General features: G+C 43.8%; 1 protein-coding gene across 4 annotated transcripts in view; it reads left to right on the top strand.

The window, feature by feature from the left end:
• The window catches only part of UTRN (utrophin), a 4744936-nt gene that overhangs the window by 3401220 nt on the left and 1318563 nt on the right, over positions 1–25153 (top strand). For all 4 annotated transcript variants that reach the window (XM_044069601.1, XM_044069592.1, XM_044069610.1 and 1 more), the window contains one exon: positions 16919–17075. In XM_044069601.1, the coding sequence (XP_043925536.1) occupies positions 16919–17075 (157 nt within the window). The remainder of the gene's footprint in view (positions 1–16918; positions 17076–25153) is intronic.

The raw sequence follows: 25153 nt of genomic DNA, 5'->3' as shown, positions 1-25153 counted from the left end.
TGCTCTTTTGCTATCAGGAGGACTTTTCATCCTCACTTTACTTTAGACTTGGGCTTTAAACATCAGAGGGAAATAACCTTGAACCATTAAATCATCAGCCATGGGATCAGCCTAGACTACTACTTAGAAAGATTCAATGGTAGAGGGATGTGGTAGAAGTCCTGAAAGGACTGGAAATATAGGGGATTAGAAGAGAGAGGGAAGTTAAAGGGTTGAATGGATACTGCCAACTTAAAATTCTAGAGGAGAAAGAGCAGTAGAACACAGTGGTGGCAAACAAAATAAATGCATATAAAAAAAATTCCAGGATGAAGTGGAGTAAATCCTGACTAAGCATTCCTTCATAGATCCGAGAGATCATAACACTTTTCCACCTGATATATAGAGTCCAAGGCATTCATTGAACAGGATAGGGAAGAGAAGGATGTTATTTGAAAGTCTAGAATTTTGTTCCGTTGTTTCTGTTGCACCTGTCTCATTTGCAGGCATCACTTGTGCAACAGGCTTTTAGAAAGTTGGTAGACCTCCAAGAACCTGGGATGAAAGAGGGTCTATAAGAGACCCTTGCACCATTTTCCACATCAGCTTCCATACAGCTTATTGGAAATTTAATTATGCTAATGTCATGGCTCAAATGTGTACCTACATCAGATGGTGTGGTTCACATTTTGTGCTTTCAAGATTGAGTTTAGGCTGGCCATTGAAAACAACCCCTTCAAATGAGGTTATTTGGGCAGGCTTCTCAGAGATGATCAAATACCTTCTAAAGAGAAGCAAAGACCTATAGAAAATAAACCAGGCATTGTCCACAGTGAAAGGTCAATGTGATGTACCATACCTTCCCACATTCTATCCTTTTTGCCCTGCCTAGTGCCCCAAGGATAAGAGCCCACTTGTGAGGTGAGAATGGTTGGTGTCATACAAGTGACTGTTTCAGTGCAGCATTTGAAGTCCTGACTACCCAGTGGATGGACAGTTTTCTGAATATACCTCAGCTTGGATTACCACTCCATGGGCTGGAGGGTACTGCAATTACTGATAGTCATGTCTTGGCACTACTGAGTCCTACATGAAAAAGCTCTACCCACTTACACAATCCTCTCCACTGAGCTCTTGGAAAAGACCCAGATTCTGCACTGCACTGGAGCCTTGGAGGAGATTGTTCTTTTGAAGAAAGGCAAAGGACTGTTTTAAAGGGAATTGAAAATGTTTGCCCCACCTTGGATCTCAACATCTTTGCTAAACACATCTTGTGTGTCAAACTCTGGATAGTGACTTTGCATGTAGTTATGTCCCTTCTATAGCACAATGCCTAGAAAGTGTATTTAGACATGATGGACATCTTTTTGACACATCATTGTCTGAAGTCAGCATAGGACGTTTCTTTGGATCGGCTTGGTAGGCATCGGCCATATGGTTTTGCAGCATCATTTCTCTGCTCTGCCCTGTGGTTGAGGCCTTGCATGTTTTACTGTTGCAGTCCTCACCTGTGGGTTATCCCTGCTGTGGTAACCCTCAGCTGGCCCGAATAGCAGAGTCATTGTTTTTGTGTGTCTGCTGTTGTCTCATGCTGCCTGACGTCAGCTCGTCAGTGCTATAAAGGAGAGCAGCTGATGCCATTACATCAGTCTTTCTTGCCGTGGAGCCCGTAGCAGAAGCAGTTTGCAAATTGGTCGCTGCTAGAGTTTTGATTTACAGCTGAAAACGTCTGAAGCTAAGTACCCCATTGGGGATCCTTTTTTTCTTGCATTAACCGATGTCCAAAAAAGTTAACAATTGTCTCACCTGTGGAAAGCAAATACCACACTGAAACTTGCACTCATACTGTGTCACTTGTTTAGGCTCAGATCATGACGTCCCCAGTTGCCAGTTCTGTACCCTCTTTCATGCGACAACCATTCATTGTAGAGCTCTTACTGTATCCAGGGATTTTCGTCTTCTGTCTTCGCATTCCGAAATGGGAATCCCAAGACTTCCCTCAGTCTAAAAAAAAGACTAAGAGAGTTTCTAGACCTGCCCCAACACAGACCCTTGGCCATCCCTCCGATCTTAGAGGTGGTTGATAATGTATTCCAGGAATCCAGTTTAACTCCTGACGACCTCCCACCTGCTTCCAGAAAACCTGTCTGCAGCAGGATTTCTGTACATTACACAGGGACCAAAAGGAGCTAAGGCTAGTTTTACAAAGAATCCTACTCCTCCTGACAAGGACTCCAGAGCTCTGGATTGATGGAGTAAAAAAGTATACACCTCTGCAACCTTGGCTATTAGAACTCTCAACTGTCAGTTTCACATGTTAAAATATCAACAACACACTTTGGAACTGTTAAAGCAAAACATTTCTACCTTTTCTGTCTGTGCCAATTCGAAAACATTAGCAGATTTACTGCACTATTATTATTATTTGTCAAGTGGCTAAACACTCATTACACTGTGGATATGATGCCCTAGAAGCCTCTAGCAGGGCAGCAGTGTCAGGATTTGTCATTAGGATACATGCATAGTTGAAGGAACAACCTCTCCCTGATCATGTCAAATCTAAATTACTTGATGCACCCTTGGATAAGGACCACTTGTTTGGAGAAAAAGCAGAAGAGGTGCTTAAAAAAATGGAAGACAAAGTAAAATCTATGCAAACAGTAAAAGGTTTCCTTCAGGTACAACCTCCTAGGTTCAGCAGGAATTTTCCCTCAAAACACTGGTCCTTTCCTGCATCTAGCAGACAGGGGCAAGGTAAGCCCTGCAGGGACAGACCACCCAGACTCCCACCCCAGGGACAGCAGAGAACCAAACAGTGGACCACTCCCACTCCAAAGGCAGGGAGTTCTAAGTCATCCCTCTATAGTAAAAATTCTCAATCATTCCCTCTTTTTGCTCAACAAAAACTAGGAGGAAGGCTCTCGCTCTGCAAAGAAAATTGGCTCTCTGTAAGAAAGGACCAATGGATCTTAAAGATAATTTTTCAAAGATACAAATTCTCCTTCAACGAACTCCTAATTTTAAGAAGGTACCCAGACTTACCTCCAAATCAGTGGGCAGAGGCATTGAAACAAGTCCAAACTCTCATATCCCAAGGAGCAGTAGAACCTGTCCCCTCAGATCAAACAGGCAAAGGCTTTTATTCTAGACTATTCCTGATTCCCAGAAAAGAGGGCACTTGGCTCCCCATCCTGGATCTATCCATTCTGAGCACCTTCCTGGTGGTCCCCAAATTCAAAATGCTAACCTTACAGCAGCTGCTGCTGACTGTGCTGACAAAAAATGCCTGGTTAGTAACCCTTAATCTAAAAGATGCCTACCTCCACATCCCCATAAGGGAATCCTGCAGGTAATTCCTTTACTTTAGAGCAGGCTCACAACACTTTCAGTTCTTTGAGCTACCCTTTGGCTTATATACTGCTCTCAGGGTATTCAAATCTTTAGCCCCAGCCATACCCTTCTGCAGGCAAAAAAATATGCAAATTTACCCTTATCTGGACAACTGCCTCATTCAGGCAGACTGCAAAGAAAAGCTCCTCAAAGTTCTCTTTGTCAGAATCCTCCTAACCTCCTTAGGTTACACCATCAACAAGAAGAAATCAAAGCAAACACCCTCCAGGAAGATCATTTTCTTGGGAGCACTGCTGGACACAACATCCCAAATGGCCTTCCTATCCCCAGAAAAGCAGAGTTTCTTGCCTCTCTGTTTCACCCAGCTGGCTACCAGGACTCACCGCCAGGAAGTTCCTCCAAGCCTTGGGGTACATGTTATCTTGCATCCTTCTAATTCCTCTGGCCAGGCTTCACATAAGAAAACTTCAGTGGTACCTAAAGAACCTTTGGTATCACCACTCTCAGCCTCTAGAGACCTCTCTCCCTCTGATCCCCTGTATAAGGGCCGAGTTTCTCTGGTGAGCAAGGGTCTGTGCTCAGAACAAGGGTCTTTCCTTCACCCTTCGCCCAACTGGACAGACCATTACCCCACTGATGCCTCAGACACAGCTTGGGGAGCTCACCTAGAAGGCAGGTGCACCCAAGGTCTTTAGGATGCACAGCACCTTCAATCACACATCAACCTGAAGGAAAGTATGGCAGTACAAAAGGCTCTGGCTTCCTTCAAACCCCATCTCAAGCCCAGGGTTCTCCTTATCAAAACAGACAACACCACAGTAATGTGGTACATCAACAAACAGGGAGGGACACGATCTTACCCTCTGTACAGGCTAGCCAAGAACCTATGGCTGACAGCCTCTTCTGTGGGACTACACTTGATAGCCCAATACCTACCAAGGATCAACACCACCCTGGCAGATCACTTAAGCAGAAACATACTGGACTCCCACGAATGGCAGCTCCACAGAACAATCTTTTTACAGATCACTCGGGAGTGGGGGACTCCAGAGGTGGATCTCTTTTCTTCACACCTCAACCATCAGCTGAAAAAATTCTGTACTAGGGAGTATCACCACCTAGCGTGGAAGGTGGATGCATTGACCTCCCCTGGAACACCCTCTTTGTGTATGCATTCCCTCCTCTACCTCTTATTCCAAAGGTAGTAATCAAAATAAGGGAGGAGAGACCAAAGGCCATCCTCATTGCTCCAGATTGGCCCAGACAACATTGGTACCCCTTACTGCATAGCCTGACCTTACAGCCTCCCATGCAGCTTCCCCTGATCTCAGACCTCTTAACTCAGGTGGGGGGAATGCTGCACCCAGACTTGCAGAATCTCAAACTATCAGCATAGCTAATACTCTAAAGGCAAGCAAGGGACCCCTGTTAAGCAAACAGGTCCTAGACATTATCACAGAGGCCAGAAGGCCCAGCACCAGAAAATGTTATGCAGGAAAATGGAAAAGATTTTGCTCCTGGAGCCAGTCCAGAGGGGGCAATACCTCACAACCTTCCATCCCTCTTATCCTGGATTACCTACCGGAACTACTTAATAGTGGCCTCTCCTTCTCTATTAAAATCCACACCTCAGCCATCTCAGCTCATTTTGATACAGAACAGCCCCTGTTCTCCCATCCTTTGATTAAACAGTTCCTCAGAAGGCCACCCACTCCAGCCTGGGACCTGAATTATGTTTTGGAAAAACTTACTTTACCACCCTTCGAACCTGCTGCTTTTCTCCTAGCTATCACCTCAGCCAGGAGAGTTTCAGAACTTCAGGTACTGACGTCCATTGAGCCCTTCATCATCTTCCATGCAGACAGGATCTCCCTGAGTACTAATACCTCCTTTATGCCCAAGGTGGCAACTAATGTAACTCTGTCAGGCCATACATCTACCCACCTTTCTTCCTAACAAGGGGGGGAGAATTCTGCACTCACTAGACGTGCACAGACAGCTCAGATACTATCTGGACTGTACCAAACCCTTCAGGAAAATGGACCAACTACTGGGCAGCTTTGCCCCAGGGGCAGAGGGGAAGAATATTTCAAACCATTTCCAAATGGATATCACACTGTATCCATTTCTGCTACAGATTGCATGGAAACCCCCTCCTCCCAAGTCTATTAGAACCCATTCCACTAGGGCAGCCTCCACTTCCACAGCATTCCTCAGAGAAGTTCCCACCAGGGACGTCCTGGAAGCTGCCACTTGGACTTCTGCCCATACCTTTACTAAGCATTACCACCTACCTCTATTTTCTAAGGCTAGGACAGGGTTTGCATCTGCAGTTCTGCAGGACATGCTGACCCATTCCTAGGTATCTTACTTAAGCCTACTATCCCCATCCTCAGCTTTGGGAATCCTCCCACAGGTGATGACTGCAACAGTGAAATACGAAGAACATAGTACAGTTGTGTACACTTGCTATAAATGTAGATGTTCAAGTGTATTCACTGTTGCAGTCCTGGTTTCTCACCCTCCTTCCCCTCTTATATCTTCTTTTGTTTACACAAGAGCCATTTTGAAGATTCTCTAACATCATGCTGAACCCATAATGATGGACACTTCACTAGTGGGCTGAGCAGATGATCTTAAGTTTTTTGTTCAGTGGACGTGAAACCCCAGGAAAGGGGAACTTCACACAAACCTCCTACAACTAGGGGCATTATTTTTCACCGTAAAAGTATTGGGATGAGAATTGTGACCAGACTCGCAGCTGCTTCAGTCACACAATCAAGCCATGGGTGTATAGTATGTAGACAAAAATACAATGTGGCCTGCTGTGCTGTAAGGTTATGGAGATCCAACAGCTTCTTGTAGACTTAACGTATCGGTCTGACAGTTGTCCCCTTTCTAGTCCTTTACTGGAGCTGAGTTTTGGAGAATCTTATCAGTTCAGTCTCTTCTAGGAGCAAGAAGTTCTGGAGACCAAATTGTTCAGCGCCTGGGAGAATATGGTCGTCTTTGTTCTGCTTAGTTTAGCAGGGTAAGGAGGGTTAGTGGTGAATGCATTCTCTTTCCATTGCCAGGGAAGAAGAATCATGTATGCCTTTCCAACTTTATATCTGATTCTGTGCTTCACTGAAGTAATCAGGGGAAAAAAAGACCAAACCTCATTCCTGTTCACCCATGGTGTCTAGTAGTGGCATGGTTTCAGGCTCTTGAATCCTTAGAAGTACATGAAAGTCTCCCTGAGCTGTCCTCCATTGGTTAGAGACAACTAGCTCCACATGTGGGCCTGCCTGCTCCTTTAAATTCTGAGTTTTCACCATGATCCATACTAGGTCTCAGAGATAAGTGAAACTGATAAGTTTTTAATTCAATAGGCATACTGTGCTATGAATTCATCTTGGCAGGCAGATATTCCATACTGTCGTAATTTGGTAGTTTAACACTCTCTCTTTCTGTCTAGCTTGTTTATCTGATCTGTATTGGTCTTTCTGTTTGAGGATCTGTTTGACGTTCTAAGGAATACAAATGCAGTTGTGGGAACAGTGAGACTAGAATTACAAAAAAAGGTGTGTATGCATTTTAAGTGCAAGAATGAGATACCTTTGTGTATTCTTTTATTCTGATATACATCCATCTTTGAGTTAATCTGTTGTTGTAGCAGGAGAGTGAGAGCACAGGAGAACTTTACTCCTTGTAGAAAGTTCTTAAACTTTTTGTGAGATCTAGTTGTGTTTCTTGCAGTTAGAGTAGGAGACCTATCTGTATGCCTGCCAGTCTTTTATTAATTACATAAGTGGACCAGTTCATGGAACATTTTCAGCCATGATCTGGATTGCAGTGGCAAAACTGATGTCATTATTTAAATGGGCAGTTTATTGTTGCCATGCAACTGGCATCCTGACCTAATTTTGCCTTCTGTTTGAGATGGGTCTGGAGTTCTTTAATTTATATGTATGTTTTTGATATCTCTGCTCATCAGGACCTTGTGGAAAGATCCGCGACCCAAACACTGGCAGGTTAAGCAGTTAAAATGTTTATTTATCTTTGCCAGCCACTGAAGGAGTCATTCTCCTTCTTGGGACTTAAACTTCAGGATTACAGGCTTTTGAAGACTCTGATATTTTTGGTGGTGGCCATTTGTTAAGAATGCCGGATCTCTAAACTAAACGGTTTTATCAGTTAATTTTTCATAAGGATAGAGTGTCCCTTTGAACTACTAACATGTACTTTCTCCCATAAGTGCTTTCAGAACTGCTCTTCATTCAGTTTGCTCATCTTTGTTTTCTTTCTGGGGCAGAATCCATTGGAGAGAAACACCTTCAAAGTCATGATATTGTATTCCACATGTCTGGATGGATTTTCCTTTAGGTTCGGCAAAAGTATCATTTTACATTATTCAGTTTTTTTTTTCTTTCAGGTTATGCTTGTTCCTTTGACTATTGGTTAAACTAGGGAGCCAAGGTGGGGAATGCTGCCTTTTATTGTGGCATGTAACACAACAGCATACACTGAGTAGAGGCCTCCTACCTTAAGCACAAGAGATGCAGTGATTTTGAGAATGTGCAGTAGTGAAGAGATAAGAAAAGGAAATCACGTCAGCTGTACAATAGGAAGACCTTTTGCAGGTTGGGTAACATTTCTTATTTCTCTGGTGCATGCCTGTCTTAAATCTCTTGGGCTGCACTTGTGACTTATGAACCAAAGTAGCCCTAGACAGGTTTTTGGCATGTCTAATCTAGGTTCTACGATCACAGGTTCCTCTGTGTGAAAAGTGTCATAGTGTGGGATGTGTTAGCCACAAAATGTCATCTCTCAGACCAATGTATCCTTTCATAAGGAAATGTACTGACTTACAGGCAGTACTCTAAAGGCATTGATTCAAATTATGGTTATTGGCATCTTGGACCCATACGTCAACATCCCTTCAGTTAAACAGCAAATCAGATGGAACTTTATTTCTCTCATGGGGTGGGGTTGCCCTCACAACCACCTTTCTCTAATAGTAACTTTGAATTTACCAGATTTGGAGAGTCTGTAAGAAAGTTATAATACATACATTTTGAAAGCTTTGTTTGATTTGGAAGTCTAGAGATGGATTTTCATGTCACTCATGAGCCCCAGACCACCACACTTGATGGATCCTTTCTTTATCAGGATGAGTTTTATCTCAGAGTACTTATTTTCAGCACTTGAGGTGGGGATGAATTATTTTATAGTCACCAACCACCTTGTGTCTTTTTAGTCTGTTCTAAGTCATTGCTAGAAATAATGAAGCTCACTCTTTGCCTCCACATGTTTCTGAAGAATATTTTTGTACTACGAACCACCCAGTACAGATGGTTCCTGGTTTGATTTGGCCTTTGTGCTGGAGTGTGAAACTCTTGTTTTTGTCCTTTTGTAGAATGGAATTCTTGTGCTTGGGACAGCACTGCCCTAGTAGCTGTCATATAGTATATGTGGCATTAGGAGTGTCAGGCTCTCCAATATGGTCAGATTTTATCTCCTTTATATATAGGAGTAAGGTTGCAACAGCATTAAACTAACTATAAATGTTTTTGGTTCAAATGGTTTCAGCGTTTACCCTCTGAACCAATGAATTAATGTACCATTTCTTTCCACCTTAAAAGGCAGACAGGGAGGTGAGAGGCCTTTATAACTTTTGTTTTTAAAAAAGCTCTCGGAAATTGTAGGCCCATTTCTCTTGTGTTTTCTACTGCTTTTTATTTTCCTTGCACTACAAAGAACAGTTGTTTTTATAAATGTCCAAGACAGAGAAGACAACTTAATGTTAAGCATTATGTTAGTTTGATAATAGGAACTCCAATGACATGCTTGGGAAGAAGCTTCTCTCTCTCTCTTCCTGCCCCCCCCCCCCCCCCCACAGTGTCATTCCAGCAGAGGTGTAGCAGTCTGTGTGCTTCAAAAGCTTCTGTTTCGACAGCTGTTCTGCTGCTACCCGGTCAGGAATTCACCCTAGTCATGTAATGTAACTAAAGTTTTTCTAGCAAACTTTTTGGTAAAATAATCTCTGCCCCACCTTTTGCTTCTGCTAGGAAGTGAGCTGGACAGAAAGCAATAAAAACTTGATGAGATTACTTCAGAAATAGCAGTTATGATGCAAGTGGTTATCATATTTTCACTTCTTTGAGAGAATTATTTTATTCATCAGTGTTCCTTGCTCCATGCAGTGAGATATTCAGTGATCTCTTGGGTTAGGTTGATAGGTGAGTTACTTGGGATGTGGTTCAGGAGACCATTGCTTCAGAGAGCTAGATAAATAACTTATTTTGAGTCACACAGTTGGCAAATGGAGACTGAGGGTATCAAACCCTAAACTACAAGAAGCAGCTCTTAACAGCTCATAGTCTTAAGCTAACTGCCAGACTCCTAGCCGTAATACTGTATACCACCAGACTGATTTTTGTTAGGGTCTTCCTTGGATCACTTTCATCAGCTTCTTTCTGGGATTGTGGTGGGACAAAACACAGGAGAAGTAGGCCTACCATTTTCTAGGGCATTTCTTCATCTGTAACACTAGGAAGCTTAAATGGGAAGGCTGCCTGACAGATTTTTTTTTGTCAAGAAATGCTCTCAAAAAGTTAGTTTCTGTAGTTGTGTACCTAACTTGTTTTGCTATGGTGCCATATACATATGATAAAATAGGAAGTTTTAGCATATTACATACCTTCAGCTACATTCACTGAAAATATTAAGGAGTGCATATGTATATTTGTGCAGCACACTCTCAAAGCTTCAGTGTCCACTCCTGTTGTGCTAATTCTGGGACTGTTTACATGAACGCATGCATCTCTGTGTTCATGGTATTTGCCTAGACACATGCTGAAGGTGTTGAGGCATGGACCCAACACTACAAGTGCTGCATATGGCATATTTAATATGTTAAGTCTTTTCTTTACCACTCCTTAGAAAAGAAGTCATGACCAAAGAAAATCATACTTTTTTTTCTATCGGTGTCAGTTCTCTCTTCCTTGTTTCACACTGAATGTCTGCACCTATAGTGGTATCATTTCAGCGTGTCCTTTTTCCATAGAAGACAACAAGTCGTCTGAGTTTACCTTCATAATAATGATGTGCGGACTGATGAGTTGTACCTAGTTTTCGCCAAGATAGATATTGACAAATTTTCCTCCTGCCTATGGCAATTTGAGCTTACCACATGGACAGGTGTACAGCCTGTGACATCTAGAACTGTGGAAGGAGATGTTCTTCGTGTTTCACTGTTGCAGTTATCACTTTTGGGTTACCTGCTGGGGTAGCCCTCGGCCGACCTAAATACCAGAGACTTAGTATTTCTGCGTCAGTTGCTGTCACTTGTAGACTGACGTCAGGTCGTCAGTGGTATAAAGGAAGACAGCTGACGCCATTACATTAGTCTTTCTTGCCGTGGAGCCCAAAGCAGAAGTAGTTCGCATGAGAGCCGGTCGGCCACTACCTGAGTTTCGTTTCCGAATTGAAGTTGTAGTCTTCGAAAGCTAAGTACCCCGTTGGGGATTCTTTTTTCTTGCACTAACCGATGTCAGAAAAAGTTAATAACTGTCTCACCTGAGGAAAGCAAATACCACACTGGGACTTCCACTCCTACTGCGTCACTTGTCTAGGCCCAGACCACGACATCCTTCGTTGTCGGGTCTGTGCTTTAACGCCAGAACTATTAATCGTCGGGCCCCTATTGTAGCCAGATATTTCCATTTACAGTCCTCACATTCCGATATGGCTTCCGTAAGCCATCCGACCGCAGATCTTCCAAAACATAAAGACAGAGACAGACTGCACAGGACTAAACCTTCCGACGACACTTCCGCCAAGCTAGTCATCAGTCTTCCGGAATTCAGTGAGGCACTTTCGCAGTCCCTGATGCCTGCTTCAGTTAATTCTCAGGCCTCTACCGAGACCCTTTCCGAGTCCAGTATGCCACAGAACTCTTCTTCGTCTAAGGATCCTGCGGTCATCCCTACCTTGGATGGGTCCGGGGCTGCTTTGCAGACACTTGCTTCCAAGGAAGTCCTTCGCAATACCGAATCCAGACATAAACCTACGTCTTCTTTCACGATTACCGTTCTCTCTAAAACAATCGAGTTCCTTAGGCCCAAGCTTCGAGCCACCTGCAAGAAACTGACTTCCAGCCATTCTTTGGCACCTGCTCCCTTGCCTCAGTCACAAATGCTTAGCATGGCAGAAGACCTTATCATGCTGATTAGGGGAAGCCAAGCCACTCCCTTAAAAAGAAAAAGAGATCTGTCTCCAGAAGTTTTGTCTGAACAAGAGTCAGATGAATCTGATGCATCTGACTATGAAGACATGCAAACCCTCTCTACATATGAGGATTCTGATGCAGAGCAATCTATTCCTTCAGCCTCTTCCCCCAGAGGATTTTTCCCTTGGGGAACCCCTGCATACTTTAAGGGAGTATTTCAAATGGGAGAGTCAAGACTACCCACAGTCTAAAAAATAGACTCAGAGAGTTCCTGGACCTTCCACAACACAGGCCCTTAGCCATCTCCCCCCAGTCCTAGATGTGGTGGGTGATGTCTTCCTTGAATCCAGCTCGACTCCAGATGCCTTCCCTCCTGCTCCCAGAAAGCCAGACAGGTACTACAGAGTCCCTGACTCTCACAAATATCTCTCTTAAAAACCCAACAGCGGACCCTGAGGTCATTACTCAAGGCCCATAAGGGGTTAAAGCTACTAAAGCTAAGAATCCCACCCCCCTCAGACAGGGATTCCAGAGCACTGGACAGATGGGGTAAAAACGTATACACCTCAGCTACTCTTGCTATCTGGGCACTAAATTGTCAGTTCCAAATACTTAAATATCAGCAACATTCCTTGGAACTCCTTAAACAAAAAATGTCTCCTTTCCTGCATGGGCAGAATCTAAAGATTTACGGGAATTAATGCACTCTGCTGGTCAAGTAACTAAACACACTTTACACTGCGGTTTTGACACCCTAGAAGCTTCTTGCAGGGCAGCAGTCACTGGATCTGTCATTAGAAGACATGCATGGCTTAAGGAACAACCCCTGCCAGACCATGTCAAATCAAAACTGTTGGATGCATCCTTGCACAAAGATAACTTATTTGATACTAAAGCAAAAGAGATGTTAAAAAAGATGGAAGAAAAAGCAAAATCTGTGCAGACTGTTAAAGATTTCTTACAGGTACAGGCCCTAGGTTCAGCAGGCATTTTCCTTCCAAACACTGGTCCTTTCCTGCATCTAGTAAACCAGGCCAGCCTAGGTCCCGTGGAAACAGACCTCCTAGAGAGCAGTCCAATGGGTTGCAGAGATCTAAGCAGTGGACTGCCTTCAAAACTAGGGAGTTCTAAGCCACCCCCTTATGGTAAAAACTCACAATAACTCCCCCCCTCCCTTCCTCGCCTCTGCCCACCATCCTACTTCTAGGAGGAAAACTCTCCTTTCACTCAAGCACCTGGGCTACCATTACCAAGGACCAATGGGTTCTGAACATTGTGTCTCAGGGGTACAAATTCTCTTTCCACACCCTTCCAACCCAAAAAGGGTTCTCAGATCTACCACCAAATCAGTGGGCAGAGGCTCAAACTCAAATCCATACCCTACTCTTCTTGGGAGCAGTAGAACACATTCCTGTAGAGCAGATAGGCCAAGGATTCTACTCCAGACTTTTTCTGATACCCATAAAAGAGGGCACCTGGCACCCCATCCTCTATCTATCCATTCTAAACACCTTCCTGGTGATCCCAAAATTCAAAATGCTCACCCTCCAGCAGCTGCTACCCATGCTGTCCAAGGATGCTTGGCTAGTCTCCCTGGATCTAAAAGAGGCCTACCTCCACATTCCCATCAGGGAGTCCTGCAGAAAATATCTTCGCTTCAGGGCAGGATCTCAACACTTTCAGTTCTCTGCACTTCCCTTTGGCTTATCTACTGCTTCCAGAGTTTTCACGAAATGCCTGGCTCCGACCATTGCTTTGCAGACAAATATTCAAATTTACTCCTACTTAGACGACTGCCTTATTCAAGCAGACAGCCAGGGAAAGCTGCTCAAAGACCTGGCCTTTGTAAAGGACCTTCTAACCTCCTTAGGGTACACAATCAACAAAAAGAAATCCAAGCAGGTACCCACCAAGAGGATAATCTTCCTGGGAGCAAGTCTGGACGTAGCATCCCAGATGGCATGCCTAACAGCAGAGAAACATAGTTTCCTGACTGCTTACTTCTCTGAACTGGCCACCATGCGCCAGCTTTCTGCAAGAGAAATCCTGCAAGCCCTGGGGTTCATGGCATCTTGCATACTCCTTATTCCATATGCCAGACTGCATATGAGGAAACTTCAATGGTACCCAAAGAACCTTTGGTGTCAACACTCTCAAGATATAGAAATTCTTTTACCTATCATTCATTGCCTGAGGAAGGAATTTCTTTGTTGGGCAACATCCTGCTACCACAACAAAGGACTGCCCTTCTCGCCACACCCCGCCGCCCAGACCCTCACCACAGATGCATCAGACTACACTTGGGGTGCACACCTGGATGGCAGGTGCATACAGGGCCAATGGAACCCCCAGCAACTCCTCCCTGCACATCAGTCTAAAAGATGATGGCTGTGCAGCAGGCCTTGATAGCTTTTAAACCCCTTCTCTCTCCAGGGGTTCTCCTGATCAAAACAGACAACACCACAGTGATGTGGTACATCAACAAGCAGGGAGGGACTCACTCATACCCGCTGTGCAGGCTGGCCATGACCCTTTGGCACACAGCCTCTTCCATGCATCTACACCTGTTAGCACAATACCTGCCAGGCTCTGTTAACTCCCTGGCAGACCAGTTAAGCAGAAAACTGTTGGACCCCCACGAGTGGCAGCTCAACAGAGGCACTTTCTTACTAATAACTCAGAAATGGGGAACTCTGGAGGTAGACTTCTTTGCCTTCCACACCAACCATCAGCTCAGCAAATTTTGAATCATAGAGCATTACTGCGTGGCATGGAAAGTAGATGCCCTGTCTTTCCCTGGGTAAACCTCTCAGTCTATGCCTTTCCTCCCCTCCCTCTCATTCCCAAGGTACTGATCAAGATAAGGGTGGAAAAACCAAGGACCATTCTCATAGCCCCAGACTGGCCCAGACAGCACTGTTACCCCTTGCTGTGCAGCCTGCCCCCACTGCCCCTATGGAATCTTCCTCAGATTCCCACCCTCCTAACCCAGAGGGACTGGGAATTCATGCACCCCCAATTGCAGACACTCAATTTGGCAGCTTGGCTTATAACCTGACCCTCTGACCAATCTGGACACCTCAGTAAACAGGTGCTGGATGTTATCCAAGAGGCCAGACGCCCTAGCACCAGAAAGTCTTATGCAGATAAACGGAAAAGGTTCTGCACCTGGATCCAAGCTAAGGGGGCCAATACGTCACAGCCCTCCATCCTTCTCATCCTGGATTATTTAGCTGACCTACTACACAGTGGTCTCTCTTTCTCCTCTATAAAAATTCATGCCTCTGCTATTTCCACTCATTTTCCCACTGAGCAGCCTCTTTTTTTTACACCCTCTGATCAAGCAGTTCCTCAGAGGGGCTAACAACTTGAGGCCCCCCAGAAGGGCACCGGTGCCAGTTTGGGACCTTAACTTTGTCTTGGAAAAGCTTATCCTAGCTCCATTTGAACCAGCTTCTTCTGCAGAGCTAAAATTTCTCTCCTGGAAGACTTGCCTTCCTCCTGGCCATCACTTCAGCCAGAAGAGTGTCTGAGCTGCAAGCACTCATGGCAGTGGAACCCTTCACCATCTTCCATGCAGACAGGGTATCCCTCAGAACTAATCCATCCTTCATGCCCATGGTGGTATCCAGTATGGCTCTCAAACAATCCATCCATTTGCCCACCTTCTTTCCTAACCCTCAAAACAAGGTGGAAAGGATTCTGCACTCTCTAGATGTGCACAGACAGCTCAGATACTATCTGGACAGGACTAAACCCTTCAGAAAATCTGATCATCTGCTGGTTAGCTTTGCTTCAGGGGCAGAGGGCAAAGCCATCTCCAAACAAACCATTTCCAAATGGATAGCACACTGCATCCATTTCTGCTACAAACAGCATGGCAAGCCTCCCCCTAAGGGGTCAGCACCCACTCCACCAGAGCAGCCTCCACCTCTGCAGCGTTCCTCAGAGGAGTCCCCACCAGGGACATCCTGGAGGCTGCCACCTGGACTTCTGTTCACTCCTTTACCAAACATTACAACCTGCCTCTCTTTTCTAAGTCGGGTCAGCAATGGTTATGGTGGCCTTAGTGGTAATGAAATGTAGAGAATTATGATCAGGTGTCCGATCACTGTCAACTTATGTGCATACCTCTCAGTTGTACAGATTTTTGCGGAATGTCCAGATTTTTGACACACATTTTTGGTCCGTTTCTCATAACATTGTGGATTTCTGGCAAATCATTTGTTTGTTTGTGTCTTTCGGCTTTTCCCAGTTAGGGGTCGCCACAGCGGAACTCCGGTCCGCTAATGATTGGCAGTAGAGTTTTACGTGCTGGCTTGCCAGGCCTAACGCACAGCCTTCAACAAAGGAATGCCCGTTCACGCATGTCGCCACACAGAAGACGCTCCGAGAATCGAACGGGCAACGTCTAACTGTGAGGCCACAATGCTACCGCAGCACCACCACCGCAGTGGCAAATCTGATTCTGGCAAATCATTGATGGTTCAAATAAAAAAGTAATGGCAGACAAATGTGTTTCAGACTTCATACCTTTCAAAAAATTCATGTTAATGCAAGACCTGTTATTCTGTCAACTTTCTAAGTTTGTAAGAGTAATATTTAAAAAGTGTTCCTAATTTGGGCCCCCATTATTTATGCCTTTGTCCAGATTTTTTCCTCTACGAGGTTGAAGGTATGCATGTGTGTCCCAGACATAGATGAACAAAAATTAATTTTGAGAGGGAAATGAAGCTCGAGTTGAATCTTGACATCCATCTCATTAACTTAATATTGAGTGACTTATGATCAGAGAAACTTTTGTCATGGTTCTTTACAGTAAGGGAACTTCATCTACCCTGATATCCTTCCTACTAGTAACAGAAAAAAAGGTTAGAAGCACAAATTGTTTTACAGCTTTGAAGGCCAGTCACTCTACTCTGTCATGCTTAGTATAACAGTGAAGTGTTTTACATCTTTTAAAATTGTGACAATGCTTCAGACATTCTTGCATGTTGTTGGCTGCTGATAGTGCAAGACACTAGAGCTTAAAAGTGGTCAAAAAATTTAGTTAAAGAGCACCTTTTGTACATCAGAAAGGTACTTAACAAAGTTGTTGTCTTCCTGAACTCAGAGCTAACTGTGGTGCTATGCTGTAAACCTTGCAAGTGCTTCAGGATTACAGCTATCGGAATTTAGAATTTGGCGAGTACTAAAAAGTGATATCTAACCTTCTCACAGAATGTGATAGTGTCGGTAATGGTAAGTGTTGAACAGATGTTCTCAATCATTTTTCACCTTAAGGGTTTTGCATTTGACACTTTGTGAACTTTCAGAACTGTGTTGTCCACAGCAGTTGATTGTCAGCTGTACATGACCTTCTACTTATTTTCACAGGGCTCATTTGGAGGCAAATGCAGAAAGGTGGACTCTACTGTTGTCCTCAATGGAGGAGCTAGTAGAATGGCTGAAGCTCAAAGATAAAGATCTGAAGAAGCAAATGCCCATCGGAGGGGATCTTACTGTTTTACAAGACCAGCATGACCACTGCAAGGTAAGAGCTCGAACAGGTCAAGTAACACCTATTAATATTGCCATTTGGTGCTACAGCAGGCAAACATAACAAATCAACCTAATTGTGTAGTCCAGCAGCTTATTCTGTTACCATTCATGCTGATTTTGACAGTGAAATCTTTTAACTGGAAAATGGTGTGAATGACTGACGATTCCTTTAAGAGAAGTAATTTTTATTTCACAGTGGGACGAAAGTGGTGTGAGTAACTGATGATATCTTTAAGATAAGTAATTTTTTATTACACAGTGGGGCTCAGAAACTCATGTTTTTGACTTTCCAGCTGCTGCATAAAGTAGCAGCTGGCTGCACCTGTTTAAAGAACCGTGGAACACATTTGTACAAATTAGTTACTTAGCATTCTAACATGCTGTCACAGTACTGCTCTTTTTGTGGGCTTCTGTTTAACTGCACGAAGAACAAAAACTGTACAGGAATAGAAAAAAATCCTACACAAGTACAAGATTACTTGCTACTCTGAGATAAGGAGAGAACAAGATATCCATCGGTAAAACTAAACATTGACTGCAGGCTTACTCCTAATGCTCCAAGGTGGTTTTTCTGATGCTGCCTTGTACTGAATTTTACTGTCATTGTAGTGACTGTTAACCCTCTTTATTATGCCTTTTACATCTTGAACTGTTGTACTGTGTACTTGTCTTCTCCCCATGTGATTAATTGTAGGAACTGTCTTAGATGGTGTGTTGTGCTGAGATTTATATAGGGTGAACATGGTTGTCTTTTAGGGTACCTCTTTATTTTACCAAAACTAGCTGTTTAACAGACCAGCCGACAACTCACAGTTGCCTATAATTTAATACGTTTCCTCACCTGAAAAAGTACTTCAAACTATAGATTCCTGCCAAGTATGATGTGCATATTAGTTATGCAGATGTCTTTGAACTGCGGGGTACACTTAGTGAGATGAAAGCCTATTCTGTCAGAGATTCCTTCAAGAGTTTACTGCTGTTGTTTCCAAACTTAAGTCTTTGTTATAGATGCGTTTATGAACTCAATATTTATCTGGTATGGGTTGATGACATTGTCATGTGTGACATTCTTTGTGTAAATTAGTTCACATTTCCTAAGCTGGTGGTGTAGTGGTTTCTTGTTAAACCTTCCTTTCTATTCCCTTTCTCTGAGGGTGGAGTGTGTACACACCACATACTTATTTTCTGTTGGTGATTTACATTTTAGAAATTCCAAATGCTGAGATGCACCTGTGAATATTCTACAGGCGAGTGAACAGAAATTCAGTCACGGTTTTAATACAGTCATGCAGCCTCATAGAGCCCTGTACTCCAGTTTGTTTCTTGGCTGGGAGCCCCAAGTTGGAGTCTGCATGTTGTCCCTTTGTCTACATGGGTTTTCACTGGGTGCTGTCATTTCCTGTCACATCCCAAAGACATGTTGTAGGTCAAGGTTCTCAAGTGACTGAGGGCTGTATGAGAACTAGCTTACTCAGATGAAGGCCTCAACCCCCAAAACAAAAAGAATGGAGGGGAATCCATCTAAGGATCTAGTTTTGCGGCTTCCATCACCTAGAATCATGCTGGTTTAAGGCTATTTGATGCCCAAGGACTGTGAGTTGAACTCCCTGCTGTTAAGCAAATTGGTGATGGTTTATGCTGTCCATATGTGGTTTTCTGCCTGGTAAAACTGTGTGTGTGTTTGTGTCTTGTGCTGAATTGGAACCCTGTTCAAGATGCATTTTTGTGATCTGCATATGCACTGAGTGCCAGAATAAGTTCTAGATCCCGACGACACTGTATTGGATTAAGCAGGTAATCAGTGAATGGAAGAATGGATTATTTCAAAACTGGCAAGCAAGAGTATGTTGTGTGATGGCAAGGAAAGAGATAATCTGAACTGGAGTGTCAGAATGTGTACCATGGTTATATGAAGGGCTGTTTAATAAATGCTGCTGTATACTGAGTTATAAAACTACTGAAAAAAACCTACTGTGTGGTATCTCTGCCACATTATAACTACAGTAAAGCTTTGAGATAAAACAGCTTATTATAACAGCTTTCATACTTTAGAGTATAAAATTATATCACCTAGGTAGTTTTAAATTGGCAGATGTGTCTTGTATGCTAGTTGAACTTTATTGGGGCTGGTGTATGTTGTGACATTGAATTATATCAGTTTTAATAATGAAAAATATAAAGTTGAAATGGTCATTATCTTAATATTCTGCTGTGCATGATGGAAATCTCGGCAAGGCTGGAGTGCTATTTTTGAATGTTTCCACACTTTCAATAAATTTAAATTGGAAGACACCATACTCTTTCACACCTTTGTACTCAATCATTTCATTTTTGCATAGGGACACACTTCTGGATGGGTCTCTTAGATGAGTTTGTCATTCAGCTTTTTTCTTGAAAGATCCCTTGCTCGAAAGGACTAATTACACTCGTGGTCACCACATTTTTGGAAATGTTACCCAATAACCGAAAGTTAGCCTGTTCGAGTTTACATCAGGACTAAATAGACTAAGCTGAGGTTAGGATAGGCTTGAAAGCAAATGACTGTTGCTAGGCTGCTGGAGCCTTACACAGGATCCTTTTGATGGTTTTAATTAATATAGCAGCTTTTGGGAGTTACGTTTTGAGCCAGCAACTGGTGGAAGCTGTTATAAGAGGTGTTGGTCCCTTTTGCCAGATCTTTCAAACTTTAGCTGTGGTACAGGCTATTAGCCACATCTTTTTGGCAGTAATATCTTCTTAGAATTAAGTTGTAATAATAGCTGTTCGGGCTATTTAGCATTTCCCTTTGATTAAATCTGTAATAGCCACTAGAGCTATTAGCCAGATCCTCTTGGTTATAGCTGCAAAAACAGCTATTTATTCTTATTTTTGGACTGTTCAGTTTTTAGATCATATGTTGGTAGTCCAGCCATTTAAATGGATAGCTATAGTAACAGCTGATGGAAAATGCTAGACTTGTAACCACTTGTTTTATGCTGGCTCTCTTTAAAATCATGAATCTTAAGCTTTAAAAATCCTGTGGTCAGGGAGCACTTGCAGCCTTTACTCAGGGCATGCTGTAATGTTGCTCACCTGATTACGGGAGGGTGCCTATCCCTTGCAAATTCTTTGTTCTTTTCTGTGTCATGGACAGTTTGAATCTTAGTCCAAAAGGTTGTTGTAGAGCAGTTCCATTGTTCATTGCCTAGGAATTTGAGCTATAAAGGTGTTCATGTGGCTGCTAGGTCATGAACCAGGACCTACAGCGAAACTACCTGTACTGCTTGGTGTAAGAGTACAGCATGAAGCACCACCACCTTAGTTCATAGGTAGGTACTAGGCTATTGGCCCTAGGGTGTATATAAGCCTAGCCAAAAAAAGGTACCCTAGCTTTTGCCACCCAAGAAAATTATTTTCCTGTGCCCCTGTCGAACAGAGCCACAGAAGTGATCCCTGGGGTGAATTTCCTATCTCACATCCAATCATCATGATTTTTCTTGAAGAGTGCTAATGAGAAGCTTTGTTTGATATAGATAGGTAGTTTTTTCCAGAGTATGGGAAGTCTCTGGGACAGAAATCTATCCCTCCAGCATGTTCTGTTTATTGTTGTGACAAAGTTTTGGTTTCTAGAGCGTGTTTCTCGGAGGGATTGGGATTTCTTTAAGTGGAGCATGTCCAACAGCTTTGGGTTTGACATAGCTTTGTATGTTAGGCAGAGATTGCCTCTGAGTAGGCGATATGCGACGGAGTAAAGCTGGAGTTTTTTGAGACTGTTTGCTTAAGGCATCTGTTTGAGGCTGGTAATCCTCTTTGTGAGGTATTTCTGTGGTCTTTCCAGTTGTTGTAGATGTCTTGTAAGGTACATACCAAAAGGGGCTCTGTGTTCTATAATGGGTCTAACGAGTGACGAGTAGAGGGGAACAATGACCTCTTTTTTCCTGGATGAGAAATCTTTTGTGATGAGGTGTGCCACGTAGAAGGATTTTCTGAGTACTGTGGCGATGTGATTATCAAAAGAGAGACTACTGTCCACCTGTGTCCCAAGGTCACTTATCACACTTTCGGTGTTAAGTAGACTACCGCCTATGTGGTAGTTCATGGGTACAGAGTTTTTACCAAAAGGGATGACAATGCACTTTTTGGCATTGAGCTTGAGGCCGTGGTTTTGACACCACACATCTGTCTCAGTGTGGCTCTTCTGTAGGATGTCCACATTGTTAGGAGTTTTGATTATGGCTCCTAGTTTGCAGTCATCTGCGAACTTCCTTAGCAAGACCTTCTGTGTTAGCCTGTAGTTCAGAGAAGTAAATACCAAACAGGAGAGGACCCAGGACTGAACCCTGTGGTACTCCACTTGTCACTGGTCTGAAGTTGAATTTGGAGTCTGCTACTTTAACAGTGTGGGTTCTGTCAGTGGGCCAGTTGACAACCCATCTTGTGACACAGGGATTTATACCTGGTTTAGTGAGTTTATCTATAATTCCAGAGTTGGGGGATGGTGTCAAAAGCCTTGGCAAGATCTAGATAGGCTGTGTGAACCACCTTACCCTCATCTACGGCTTTGGTGACCGCTTCAAAGAAGTCTGTCAGGTTTAGGAGACATGATCTGCCCTTTACAAACCCGAACTGGGTGGGCTGCAGAGTCTGGAGATTGCCAATGTCATTGTTTATAAGTTCCATGATGATACGTTCCATAGCCTTGCAGACCAGGCTCATCAGGCTAATAGGGTGGTAGTTCCCGGGGTCCGTGGTGGCTACCCCTTTGTGGTGGGATGACCGTCACTGTGTGCCATTCAATAGGCACAAAGCCTGAGGTAAGGCTATGATTGAACATGGTACTTAGGTGGGGTGCCAGTTCATTTTGTAGTTCGTGTAGAACGCAGCCTGGAATGTTGTCAGGTCCCATGGATGCTGTGTTCTTGGCTTTGGAGAGTGTAGTTTTTACCTGCGCAGCCGTAATTACAGGAACCCTGCATTCTTCCGATATAGAGATGGGCCCTTTAGGGGGGTGAGAGGGGGTAAAGTTAGCATTGAACCTATCTGCTAGGATGTTGGCAATATCAGTTGGATCTGTATATTTAGTACCATTGTGCTGCAACTCAGAGCAGATCTGAGTGTTGCCATTGAGATTCTTGACATAGCTATAGAATGCTTTGTGGTTGTCTTTAGAATCAGTGGTGATTTTATTTTCGTAACTAGCTTTGGAGGATTTTATGAGGGATCTCAGCTTTTTTCTGAGGCTGACCAGGGAGTTCCTCCAATCATGGGATTTTATTCTTTTTTGCAACAGTTTCTTCTGTTGTAGAGTTTGTGGCAGGGGACCACGAGATTGGCTTACTTTTTTTGGAAGATAGCATCTTGGTTCTGTTAGGGATTGCACGATCCACGCACTAGTGTAAGTGCTTTTAAAGTGCATTTGTGTAGGATTCAGCAGTCGTACCTCTATTGTCCGTCTGCATGGATGTCGTGAAGTTTGCCACTTCTGTCTTAAGCGTGAAGTTGGCTTTGGAGAGAGTTTTTACAGTGGTTTCCCTAATGGGGGGTGGGGGCGGGATGTGGATGTCTAGGGTGATTAGCTTGTGGTCGGATCTGACCAACGAGAAATTGACCTCTGGTGTGGAACACCAGTTGCCCATGTTGGTAATAACCAGGTCTAGGATATTGCTGCCCCTGGTGGGGGTGTGGATAAGTTGATCCAAGGCATTGGAATTTATGAATTCCAGAAAACGTTGAGCAAAAGAGTTGGTACATGTGTAGTTTTCCCAGTTAATGGTGGGGTAGTTGAAATCACCCATTATTAGGGTGTTAGGTTGTACCCTAATATTTTCCAGTGAATTAAGAAATAGAGTGGGAATCCTGGGGCATGGTGGGGGGATCTGTAGCAAGCTATAATTTGGATTGCGGTCTTGCCCAGAGTTAGTTGCACTTGGATAATCTCTGATGCATTATGCTGAGCAACTAGCCTGGAGGTGTGGATATCCTTAATGAATATGGACACGTCTCTGCCTTTAGTGTTTCGTTTCAGGTTAGGTGGCCGAAAGGTGTGGTATGAATTATAGTCTGGTAATGTAGGGGTGCTCTCTGGTGCCTTGAACCAGGTCTCTGCCACTGCACAGATGTCTATGTTCTCCATTTTATGGAGTGCCTTGAGTGAGTGCATTTTGAGGTTTAGACTTCTAGCATTGAGTAGCATTACCCTCAGATTTTGCTTGCTTGTACCTCTTATGGTGGTGAATTTGTCATTTGGACCTTGCCTAAAAAAGGCACTGTAGGGGTGGCAAGAGCCTTGGCCAGTATCCGGAATCCCAAGGGCGACAGGTGCAAGCCATCTCTGGCAAAGCATCATGGTCTGTTGATCATGTCATCCCAGGCAGACAGATACTGGATCCCCTTAGAATGACACCAGAAGCTTAGCCAATTGTTGAAGTCAATCATTTTGTCCTTGTACTGTGGTATCATTCTAGGTGATTGCAGGGTGCTACTCAGGGCTAGGGTCATACCTGCCTGGGCTACAAAATCGGACAGCTCCTCCATGTCTCTCTTCATATAGTCCAAGGAGGTACGTCTCAGGTCATTCACACCAACATGGACAATGACAGATTCATATTTGTACGTGTTGTGGAGTGACCTGAGTGCGTGCGTTATGTGGTGGATCCTGGCACCCGACAAGAAGCTGGCAGTAACTTTCTCCTTGTTTAACCTGGTGAATGGAATATCAGTGTGCCTGACTATAGAGTCACCTGTGACTAGAGTGTTGGGTATGTTGTTATGCCTTATGGGCTGTAGTCGAGTGGCATACTGAGTTTGTGGGCTATGTGTCATTTGGGTTGTGCTGTGGGGGGATGGAGGTTGTTTGCGTTTCTGCTTTGGAGGTCCCAATTGCTTGGGCAGATTTTTATTGAGGGCATCCGTGAATGTAGGTGTGTATCTGCACATACATGTAGTGATGTCATTTTGGCCTAGCGACCCAAAGGTGTAGGAGAGATCGGTCACAAACCTGTACATTTCAGTAAAATGCTACTTGTTACAGAGAACTCGGCACAGGAATTGCTGGGTAGGCCTTTACACACTGCCAAACATTTGCCTGATGGCAGTCAGTGTGGACAAAGACATTGGTCCCACCCTCTTGAAAGCACGCCCATCTTTGAAATGGCATTGGTGGACCCTGTTGTTAGTAGCTGTCCCATAAATAAGTAGAAGTAGATTTCTTGGTTGTCTCTCACCACAGCACATGATTGAGGAAACCGTGAGAGGTGAGCTCTAGTGCATCACTGAAAGTCAGTGCTACCTTTATCCTAGGCAAATGGCTAGTACTTTTCCATGCATGGCCTGCTTCCAGGAACTAGTTTTTAACTCCCCATGCACGAGCCTAATGAATGCACTTGGGACCAAAGATGGGCACATCCATCTCTCCTTATGTCCAACTTTTCTTGCTTTCTGTTGCAGAATAAAGAAGGCCTACAGCAAATTGTGAGTCAGGGCTTGTGTCAGAATCAGTGTCAGGGATCTGATGTACAGTGGGACCTAGCCTTGTAGGTCCAGATTTGTACTTTAAAATGATGCTCTTACCAGGTAGTACACAGGCCTCCTGCTGTCCTCCTCCTTTAGCAGATGCACCCACAAATATCTGTGATCCATTTCAAGTCGCTGTCAGTTATGTTAGAAAATCAGCCCATGTTTCCATCCAGTCATGGTGCTTGACCAGGAGAACTTGCCTTTGTTGTTTGTCTTGAGAAGGTGATCCTGATGGCACAGAGATCCTTGGGCAAGAGATGGATATGGATAATTCAATCTCTTCTCTCTTGAATGACCATTCCCTTAGACAAATCTCCAGGATTATTATTTTCTCTGAACTACCTGTAGCCCTTGCCTATTTCTAGATGAATCTTAATTGCTGTCCAGGGAAAGTAAGAGAAACAGTCTCCAAGTCATTCCACTTTAGAACCTGTATTGAAGGATGCTACATGTAGCCTGGAAAAACCTGGATCTGATTATTTTTAGATGCAAGTCATCTGTTATCACAACTGAGTGGGTATCACAGGTCATATGGGGAAACATGACTTCAGTGGGTAACAGTAACTAGCAGGGGTA

This window comes from Protopterus annectens, chromosome 1.part0, assembly GCF_019279795.1.
Source record: "Protopterus annectens isolate FY-2018-M chromosome 1.part0, PAN1.0, whole genome shotgun sequence".
NCBI lineage: Eukaryota > Metazoa > Chordata > Ceratodontiformes > Protopteridae > Protopterus > Protopterus annectens.
This window is presented reverse-complemented; position numbering and strand designations above follow the sequence as displayed.